The sequence below is a fragment of the Platalea leucorodia genome, assembly GCF_965183815.1.
Source record: "Platalea leucorodia genome assembly, chromosome: 9".
Taxonomy (NCBI): Eukaryota; Metazoa; Chordata; class Aves; order Pelecaniformes; family Threskiornithidae; genus Platalea; species Platalea leucorodia.
In genome coordinates this window covers 5,502,924-5,513,809 of record NC_138831.1, presented here as the reverse complement: position 1 = coordinate 5,513,809, position 10,886 = coordinate 5,502,924, and the positions used below count along the sequence as shown (strand labels likewise).

Below are 10,886 nucleotides of genomic sequence, written 5' to 3'. Positions count from 1 at the left end.
GCGGCCCGGCCCGGCGGCGGCTGGGGCCCCGCCCGGCGGAAGTGACGCCAGGCGGAGGCCGGTGCTTCCGGCGTGCAGGCAGTGGCGGCCCGGCAGGAGGAGCCCGGGGCGCCGCTCCCTGCCTCCCCCGCCCGCCGCGCCCGGTAAGTGCGGGGCGCTGGGCCGCGCTGCGGGGGGCGCCGGCGGCGGGCGCCGGCGGCGGGGGGCTCCCGCTGGGGCAGCCGGTGCCGCGCCGTGGGGGGAAACCGGGGGCTCCCGGCGAGCGCCGCCGCCGCCTGCCGGGCCCCTGTCCCTCAGCGGGAGGCGGCGGCGGGGGCCCGGGGCGGGGCGAGCCCGGCGTGAGGGACGCGGTGCCGCTTCTCTGTAGCTTCTGCCGGGTTTAGCGCCCGGAGCTCCGCCCCGGAGCTGGTGCCGAGGTCGGGCTGCCGCAGGCCGTGGGCTCTCAGGCCGGCTCTCCCGAGTGGGGCTCCCTCCTCGCCCTGCCGCCGCTCGGGCTCTTCCCCCGCAGCTCCCTTCTCTCCCCCGGTTCTCCTGGGCTTCCTCCTGCGAGCGTGCAGCGCTCTGGCTGGGCGGGACACGTACAGGGTTAAGTCTTGCACCCATGCCTAAAGAAATGGAGCCGAGGTAATTTAAATCAACTGGGTCCCTCTCTGCCCAAGCCCAGAGTTACCGTGCAAGGCAGGCTTGTGTAGGTACGCGTAAAATAACTCGTTAAAAGTGATGGTAGAGTAGAAAAGGACAGGAGGGAAATGGCTTGGATGAGTTGCGAAGGACAAGGCAGTCGTGATAGTCTGAACAAAGGCTGGGAAGTGGGAGGAGAGCGTGCAGATTCACGGGGGATGTGTGATATGGCTGCAAGGAGGTCTCTGCAGAGTCATCTGTGGTGAAAAGGATGGGGGATGTTGTTCTAGTTTCTCACTCTTGGGATGCAAAAATCCTGACTAAAAACTCAGCGGAGAAGGAAACGGCAAGGTATGCATGCTGCGTGTGCGAAGAAGCCACTGAGGATGATCCACGGATTACAGGTTTGAGTGACATAGACAAAGGTGCGATTGATATTGATAGGAAGCGTGTGGAGCTGGGGTTGTAGATGGTTGCAGAGAAAAGAGAGAGTGTCAGCCCATTTAAAGTCTACCTGGATAAGTAGTTCAGGAGGCAGATTTGAGTTGCGCTTTCTCTGTTTTGGAGTTATCAATAAAGAGGTGAAAGAAGAAAAAGCCATCTCAAATGGCTGTGAAATATCAACAGGAAAAGAAGAGGAGTGTCCTCCAAAAGACTTGGAGAAATCCCATCAAGAAATACATATCTTGAGGTCGTGGGACAAGAGATGAGGTGGGATCCTGTCATTTACCGTGTCTGATGGTAGCGAGGTCAGAGAGAGACTGATGGTGGCATACTTGAAGGCGTTTTGTTTCAAAAGACCTTGTTAAGAAGAATTGTGCTGTGGAGCAGGAGTCAGCAAGAGGGCAGCTCCCTTGGAGCGGCAGAGTGTAAGGGTGGGTGTGTTTACGAGCTCCTGCAAGGGGGCTGGAGGAAGGGAGGGGATTAAATTGTATCAGTCTTAGCGAAGATGAGGGAGTAGCTTGGATGAGGGTGGTAAAGAAGGACCTCATCCTCCCTTGGGTCGGAAAGCCATCTAAATGTGGTTTAAAATTTTATAATCTGATTTTAGGGATTATGGTAATTATTTAGTCTAAATACTGTTTGGTTTTTTGACCCTCTTTTTTGAGCATAACATCTTTATTGTCTTAAAAACTAGTGTTATCAAGTATTAGCTGTGCCTTGTCTTAGTTTATATTCAGAGAGCTCGTCATTGGGTCATGAGGGCGTTAGGCTGAGCGCTAGGTGAGGTGAGTTCTGTTCCTCGTTTCCCTAGTACCCTGCTTTGCTTTGTCCACAGAGCTTGTGCCTTAGTCCTCCTCTCTCTCCGCGCATGTCCGCCTGACGTTCAGTTATGCTGGAAGTGAGCTCTTTCCGAGAATGTTGTGACAGGAGTCACAAAAGTCATCCAGTCTGCAGACTGTTTTCTGCTTGATGTGTCCCATTTGCCCGTGCAAACTGTTCCTCTGTTTGTTCAAATAAGTGCGTTAGTGGCACAGAGAAACGGCTCTGCCCTGTTCTGAGCCTCCTCCCCAGCGACTGGCAGGTACCTGCTGAGGTACCGGGTAGGCCCATTATTCTACTTAGATACCTAAAAACATCTCATTGCTTGGGCAGGACTCGCTATGTGTTGAGATAGCAAATGGACCCAGTGTTTTGGGGTGGTTTTTTTCTGTCTCTAGAGTGTGGGATGATCTGAGTGAGTTTGAGAAGTTTCCTGACTGCTGAAACTTGCTCGGGCTTTGTGATGCTCTGAGGTTGGCTGAACAAGACTGTTGCACACGAGGCTATTGATATCAAGCTCATAGTGGTTTTAGATTCTCAAATAAGTTATTCCTTTATCATAAGGTTTAACAGGTAAAGATCCATTACTTCTTTTATGCAAGAGGTCAGTGTCGATACAGATTAAGCCCAGAACTGAATCATTAACTCTAAGCAGGGGGGAGGGAGGGAGGGAGGGACAATATAGGTTTGCCTTGTGTCTGTCAAATCAGATTTCACATCTGTCTCCTTCCAATATGGAGAGACGGTGCCTCGGCTCCACTGAAGTTCTATGGGAAGCAGTGCTATAAAGTATTTGTGTGCTACTTATGTCATGAATAGCTAAGAAATCAAGAGGCAAATAAAAGGAATGGAGACCAGAATTCAGAGGATAATATAATTAGCTCCTAGCCTTCATCCTCTCTCACTGGAGGTTTGTATCTGCCGAGATCACTGCAGCCCCTCAAATTAATTGTGCATCACATCTCTTCCTGGTTATTCTGTGCTGTCTGGACAGGTTATTGGAAACAGAAAACAAAGGGCTTGAGGAAGAATAATGAAAATTTATGATTGAGATTTCCTGTGCTTTAAAGTCAGGATTCTCAAAGCTTCATTATGGTTTTCCCAGCAGCTACAAATTGTGATACTGTGATACTTTGAGTAACAGAGCTAACAACATAGTAATGCAAAATGCAAACGTGTAAGAACCCCAATACGTGCTGCTTGTGGAAAATATAGCTTTGATTTTATGTATATATTTTTAGACGTAAAATTTGGTTGCAGCATTGTTTTATGTCTTCTGTATTTAATATGTTCTCTCTTGAAACTAAATTTGGTTAAATGGAAATTTGTGACTAAATAGGAGATGACCATAATTCAAGGTTGATACATGCTCTACTGCTGAACCTCTTAGAACTTGAATTCATGTGGTTTAGTTACACAAGCAGAAGGTTTGTAGTTCAGATAAGTCAAATACATGAATTTTCCAATACCAGTGAGAATCTAAAAAAAAAAAAAGTTGGCTGTTCTGATTCTTCTTGAATAGCAGCTGTCAACGCTTAAGCATAAATTTCTACATTCAGAAGGTAATAAGTGTATATTGAGAAGGTAATAAATAAAATGAGAGGATTAATTTTATTTCTCCCCTCAGATGTAAGGCCCAAGCCACATCACATCCAGTAGAACCTACTTAAAGGGATTAACTAATTTCACCATTTCTTTTGAGATGGTATTGAAAACTGTTAGATCGGGTGTATGCGAGAGATCTGTTTGCACGTCTTATTTTCCAAAGTCCCACTTAATGGCTGTGGTTCTGAAGCAGTATGGACTTGTACAGGGTGTCACAGGTTGCCTTTCTAGCTGCTGTGGTCATAGCTAAGGGGTTTGTGTTTTTTCCTGTTGGTGAAACGGATATGATGCTTTTCTGCAGCACTTCAGGCTGTTGGTAAAAACTTAACGTCATAAATTTAGTTGTACCTCTGAAAAGATCTGTAGCGAAGGTTATGCAGCCACTTGCCAAATGTCAAAAGTCTCGGGGCCCGCACTGGGGACTAGGTTGCAACGTAATAAGCCGGTCTCTGAGGTTTTAGACCTCGCCTGTAAGAGCAGCCTTGGCTTTGCAAGTGCAAGAGTCGCGGTGGATCCAAACCAGGGACCTGCACAGCAGAATCTTCTGTAGCTGGGCCGTTGGGTCGGTCCGTTCCTGGCTGTTTGATCACCTGTATGATGTTGACGTGGCCTCTCTTACAATTTCTTAGGCAACAGAAAAAATTGTTTTTCCCCCCTTAGGAGACAGAGCTCAGATGAAATCAAAAGAACGATAAAGTTTGGAGAAGAAAAAGAAGCTGCAATTGCTTTCCTGGTCTGCAGTTTGACAGGGCATTAAGATGTCCGTGGACATGAACAGCCAGGGCTCTGACAGCAATGAAGAGGATTATGACCCTAATTGCGAGGAGGAGGAAGAGGATGAGGATCCTGGGGATATTGAGGATTATTATGATGGGGTAGCTAACGACGTGGAGCAGCAGGGAGCAGATGCCTTTGATCCAGAGGAATATCAGTTCACCTGCCTGACTTATAAGGAGTCGGAGAGCACTCTGAATGAACACATGGCCAGCTTGGCTGCCACGTTAAAGGTGAGGAGAGGTTTCTGCATTAACACAGGTGTAAAACGAGTCTGTGATTGAAAAGGAAATGCTGAGCATACAGTTTGAAATAAAAGCTGTGGCGATATCACTGTTATGGGGGATTGGAGGAATATTATTGAAGGTCCCTGGTTCAAAACTGACTCAAAGATTTACAATTGTTGCAAACTGGTTCCGGGGCCTGAAAAATCTTCCTTACTGAATGTTGATTCTTACAATTTTTTTTTTTTTACAGAGCTGAGCTTCATGACCAAAATTCCTGAGTTATAACTCTTTGTGTTGTATTAATAAGGAAGATTTTTGCATTAATTGTATTGCATTAATACAATGCAAAGAGGATGTATAGAAAAGAAACAAACCAAATCATAAATGGTGCAGATTGATTGGTACATCTGTGTTTGAGAAGATAACTGACAGATAGGAAGACATGCTAAAACTCTGTAATTCTAACAAAAACACCTTTCTGTGTTGGTTCTGAAAGAATAATCATAGACTTTCAAAGACAGATCAGCTGTCATGCCAGGTATTAACCGTACTGTTGCAGTGACAGCAATTAAAGTACAATGAACTTGCCAGCTCTTGTAGTGACTAATTCATCACAGAAGGGTGACACTCTGAGTCAGCTCCATGGTATTGTGCTCAATACGACTTTTGCGAAGTTTTCTCTTTGTGCAACTGATTACCGTAGTGCAGACCTGTAATAAGAGGAGGTTCCCTCTCTGCCCGGTCAGAGGAAAGCAGAGTTTTCTAAGCTCTAGATGTTGACACTGAGTTGAAATTACTGATGCATCTACTTTGTAACAGGTCTCCTAGTGCTTGTCGCTGGAACAACCCCTGAAAGCAGGACAGGTGGCTGCGGCATATAAAAAACTATGTTGGATAAGTTTTGATTGCTATTCATTTGGTCTGAATCGAACCTGATTTAAAAAAACGAGAGGGATCTCTTGATCCTTATTTGTACATCGGAGTGTCCTATAGAAATAGTGTAACCATAAAGCCTGAGGACTATAAAGCCCGTAAACAATAGGCTCTAAAGTGCACCCATACTTCTTGCTGCATCTCTAGCTGATTTTGCTGTCTAGTGTGCTTGTTCCCAGCGTTCACCACCTCCGAAAATGAAGTTTTACTCTTTTCTTGACTCAAACTTGTGTCTGCGATTACTTCAAAATGTGCAGTTCAAGGTCTGAATGCCTGCTGTTCCCTACAGATTGTAAGAAGAGGTAGGCAAAAGAAAAGAACAAGCGAGAATAGTTGGTCAGCACTCTTGATCCAGCTGCCAGTTGCTCTTGGTTCTTAGTGATTAAGTAAAGATTTAGAACGGCTTTTCTGCTCCTTACTGTTTGCCATCAAATGGAGCACCCTTCAAAAAGGTGACCCCTGCCATATTGTTCTCTTGAATTAAATTAACAAAAGCAATACTTTATTTAGTCTTTAAAATCAGGCTTCCAAAGTTAAAATAAGTTTTCCAAGAATTCTGAAGGTCTCCTTGAGCAAATACTATAGTTGACCAGATAATAGCAACCTGCTGGCTCGAATCTGGCCTCAAACATGACCCAAGGAGAGAACATTTTAGTTTCCTTTTATATCAAGAATATGCCTGTGTATTTGCTTAAAAATGAAGTGCTACACATTTTGGTTTGTGCATGAGGAGATAAAAATAAATCTGGGTAGAAACCTGAAAAACTGCGATCTTGTAAGCCACTCGCTAAGTCTTTAGCTCTTGAGGTGCCACATTAACTCTCTGTTCGCTAGCAATGGTGGTGCAAGAATTGCACTTTTCTTGGAAATCTGTTGTGTATCTGCAGCATGTGCGTTTTTTTTTCCTGGCATCCTTTCTTACAATACTTCAGCAACCCTGTTTCTTCCTTCCTCTCTCTTCCCGCAAGGAAACTTGTCATTTTGTTAGTTTTCTGAGACAAACTGGAGTGGAAAGAATTTGCGTTGAATTAACAAGCATAGAGAAGAAGGAAATTGAATAGAACATGTTGAACTATTTGTTGTCATTATTTTCCATTGACTTAATGGATATGAATAAACAGGGACAGACTTTTGTAAGAACTGTGTTAACTTCTTTCCTCTAATTTGCTTGAGCTCTAAAAACATTTTTTTTCTTTTGAAGATTACCTTTCATAATGTCTTGGGGTTTTTTGGATAGTGATGATTGATTGGAGCACGCTAGTTCATTTTGTTGATTTCGTCTCCTTTCCCTTGTGATAGGTCGTGGTTATGTAGTGTTTTTCAGCATTAACTCATATTTAAGGCAGAGTGGTTGCCCCTGACAGGGAAAGATGAAGGTAAATTAAAGACTGGCTTCAGGAGGTACAATGAAGGCAGTGCCTTACATAGTTTCTGAGCCATTTGCTATCACAAGAAATGAATATGCTAATACAATTCCCTAAAGCAAAGAAAAAATGAATGCAATAAATGGGCTCAAAGCCACGTTTGAATGTTCTGCCACTGTATATTGTCATTAGGTGATTCACTTTCTGAAGGTTAAATTGGGAGGGGTGTGTATCAAGCGTGTTTTTTCTCTGCGACATATTCTCTACACATTCTTAAGACCAGAAACAGGTATTCAGAGCTTTAGGTCTTCATACTTGCAATCTGTACTGTTACTAGCTAATAACAAGTTAAATAGTATTTCATTTGCTCTGCTCATTAACCCTCAGCATTTTTTTTAAACTGTGTTATTCAGCTATTTCAGGCTGATTGTTGAATTCCTGTTTTCTTAAAGGCGTCGAGTTAAAGGGTCATCTTCCTTGGAAACCCTCTTGGCTACCTCTTTTCATTCCTCGTGAGTTACAGCTGACCTTGCTCTCACTCCTACTGAAGCTAAACAGACAACTGAACAGACCTTGCATGGGCTGCCTAACTTCAGGTCAGGTGTGAGCACCCTGCAGATGTTTAAAAGTTTGAATTCAACATCGAAAAAAGACAGCCTCTTCAACAAAACGTTTGTTTATCTACGCCAGGTATAGACAAAAATTGGTTAAAATCTTAAGTCTGATAAAAACATGAAACCCAGTATGTAGGTAGATGTATGCCCTTGTATCTCTTACTGTTGTAGGAAACGTTTACCTTGAATTCTTCTGACTTCCTTTTTATCAAGTGGGGAATTCTGAATAGAAAAATTAGTACGAACAAGGTAGCAGTAGGTACGACCAGCTGTGCTGTGTGTCAGGCCTGCAGCTACAATAGCAGTTATCCCAGAACCATCCTGACACTAGAAGGACTTTGTAAGTGGTACTCTGAAAGTTTCTTCTCATTTTGGTTTTAGTAAGAACTGTGAATAGATCCTTGCTTTCCAGGAAAAAGAAGAGGCTAGTACTGTTAATGTGGAGGTCGGTTTGTGGAGGATTCAGTTAATACCCTGACTAAAATTAGGACAGGCAATCTCTGTTGAAACATGCCAGAAGAAAATCTCAAACTAATGTTATCCAAAACTGTGATTCTCTGACCAAAAGGCCTGTGAATTGAAGCAGATCAGTCTTAATTCCTCAAAACGTCACTTGACCAACAGTCGACGCTTGTTAAAGACTACACTCTTAAAAGCAGAAGGGCATCTATTGCCTGCAGACCCACAAAGGAATTTACAACAGTTCTTTTAAAAAAGTAGATATAATTATAAAATCCAGTATCTTTCAAAAATAATGAATTAAAATGGTGTAGTAATAAGTTTGTTTTCAAGATAACTGTCAAATCGTTATTGAGCGATTGTGGGTCCTGGAGTGGCAGTATCGGTACATGCACACGAACAGTACGATACTCAACAGTTGTACAAAGAAAGTTGACCCTGTCACTGGCAAGCAATTAAGTGTGCGATGATGTCATATTGGTTTTGTTGGTGAATGACACTTCCTGGCTCAGCAGAGGGTCTCCGTACAAGCGTGGAATATCTGTGATGTTCCAAATCACTGGCAGTATTTTCTCTGTTTCAGCGATGAGCTGGATCTTTCTAGTTTTTACCAAATTCTTTAAACCGGTGATCTAAACCACCAGATAAAACAATTGTAATTACAATTTATGAAAAAACGTGACCTTGCCTTTAGATCTTTTTAGAAGCTGATTATCATTCATGGGGAAGCTAAGATATTTCTGCACGTGCAAGGTAACAAGGAAAGGTAGTCGTGTTGTTTTACGGGCAGTTGATACTGATGTAGTCTTTCCACTAAAACCAAAGGAATCGTAAAACTGAAGAAATTCTAATTTTCAGCTCACTAATATGAGTAATCTGCTAATATTTACCAGACAGCAAAAAGCTTATTTCCCTTGCCCCTTGAAATAACAGCTTGCAGTGTGTTGGTTTAGCCCTGTCCTGTGAAGAACAAAACTTCGTAGATGCAAGAAGTATTCAATGTCATGACATAGTACGGAATGTACTCATCCATGTTATCAGTGCTGATCTTTCAGAGATAAACCAGTTTTTCATATATTCTTCCTCACCTTATTGATGTCATGCCTTTTAATGTGACCAAATTAGTATTTGCTCATAAAAACACAGCCCTCTGAGGCTGTTCCACACACTCAAATTGCGCTGACACAGAACAGTTAGTTTGTAGAGCTGCTTGGCGAATGCTGGCAGCGGTCCTTTTCAAATACCATCTTTAGCAGATCCAGAGTCATGTGCGCGGCGACTGGCAGCCTGTTTGAGCAGCTCTCCCCGAAGGAGCTCACAGAATGCCTGTTCGACGCGATCGCAAAAAAATCCGTAAAGACCCAGATCCCAAGGCACTGGCGCGCGTGCCTCCCTGTATCGCTGCGCAAGCCGCGACCGAGTATGCGGCACGGGGTGCTTATCTGAACAAACCTGCGGTGTTGCATAGTCATCCTTTCTGATGCCGTAATGACTTCGTGAAACTTGTATGCAACATAAAACGGCAGTCATAACAGACTAGCTGTGTGCCTAAGTACGTCAAGTATGGGAGAGGTGTTAAAGCCCCTTGAAATATTAAAATGCATGTACATAAGAACAGAGTTGGAAAAATTCGTATTGAAAGTTAGTGTTCCTAAGAACCAACATTGGTAAATATTAGTATATATTAGTAAACAGCTAGTAAATATTTAAATATCATTCATTATAAATGGTAGACCTTCATAGGCAATTTTGACTTCTCCAGAGAACCCCTATGGTGCTGGTTGGCAATGATAACACGCTATTTCAAAGTACTTGTAAACCCTAGGTAAGTCAGGATGTGCACGTTTATATCTGTACCGTGTTCTGCGTTTTAATATCGAGCCAACATTATGCGGGGCATCCAGTCTGAAGTCGTAACCCTTAGGAGCACACGCGTTTGGGATGTACCTTTGTCCTTTGCCTGCTTTTTGTTCCCAAACAGAAAGATCCTGGAAGTTCTGCTATACGAAAGCTGGGTTGTTGCCTACCAGATTCACAATGCCTGTATTTTAATAGTATGTTAAACATCAAGAGGACATGAATATGTCCATAACTGTCTTCCGTGTGTGTTTTATTCTGGCTCCTAAAGGTTGTTTTTGTTTTGTTTTTAAAGTATAGTAAGTTTTCCTAGACTTCTGGTCAGCAAGATAAGAGAGCAGGCTGGGGAGCCCAGACCTTGCAACCTTGTGACAACATCATGAAGTCATTTGAGGAGAGAAATTAGTTTTGTTCCTTGTTGCCCAGGCCTGCTGAAATTCTAAACTTGATTGGAAAAACGAGCCACAAACGTGGAGGGTGATTATAGCCCACGCGTTTCTTTGATTCACGCCTTAAGTGTATTTTGCAGCCAGTATGACTCTGCAGCGAGCAAAAAAAATCTGTTCACAGCTGTTGATGAGTCTGATCTTGGTGGGAGGTAAAGGCAAGACATGAGTCATTAAAAATGCCGCAACAATCTTTCAGTAACTGTTTCATGTTGCAAGCTTACAGCTGGACAACATGATCACAGGAGGCATGAAACAGCTGAAGCGCATTGCCAAATTTGTGTGCCTGCCTATTAAGGATGGCACAGCAAAAATGAGCTACGTTGCGTACTGTGAAATACTGTTTTACAAAGCGCATGTTCCTCCTCTTCATCTTTTTATAACAAAAGAAAAACGCCCTTAGAAGCTGGGACTGTCAAGTAAAGGACTGTTATTTGGGACCGAAGAGGGATTACTCACTGCAAAGTTACTGAAGCCCTGCGCTCTGCCCCTGTGTGCTGCTGTGGCTGTGTGCACGCACCAGTGCTTCCCAGTTTGAGTGGGTCGCCCTGTGTCCTGAGCCACCGGTCACGACGGTGTGAATTCAGGTTATTACCTGGCCTTCGCGTCCTCCCCGTACATCCTCCATGTCAACCAGAAAGAATTGCCCGCTCCTCCTGGGTTTTGCTGGGAAAGCACCAGGGCAGGGGCTGAGCTGAGTGCAGCGGTGTTGCTGGGGGGTTT

At 43.9% G+C, this 10,886-nt stretch overlaps 1 protein-coding gene across 5 annotated transcripts in view; it reads left to right on the top strand.

Moving 5' to 3' along the window:
• The first annotated feature begins 39 nt into the window (after positions 1-39).
• ARIH2 (ariadne RBR E3 ubiquitin protein ligase 2) overlaps positions 40-10,886 on the top strand; it is a 34,943-nt gene continuing 24,096 nt past the window's right edge. For 2 of the 5 annotated variants that reach the window (XM_082322172.1, XM_082322167.1), the window contains exons 1-2: positions 40-143; positions 4,150-4,496. In XM_082322172.1, the coding sequence (XP_082178298.1) occupies positions 4,248-4,496 (249 nt within the window). In that variant the 5' untranslated portion in view covers positions 40-143; positions 4,150-4,247. Of the gene's footprint in view, positions 144-361; positions 625-674; positions 693-4,149; positions 4,497-7,455; positions 7,478-10,886 lie in introns of those variants that run through there. The other 3 variants (XM_082322170.1, XM_082322171.1, XM_082322173.1) reach the window with 3 other exon arrangements.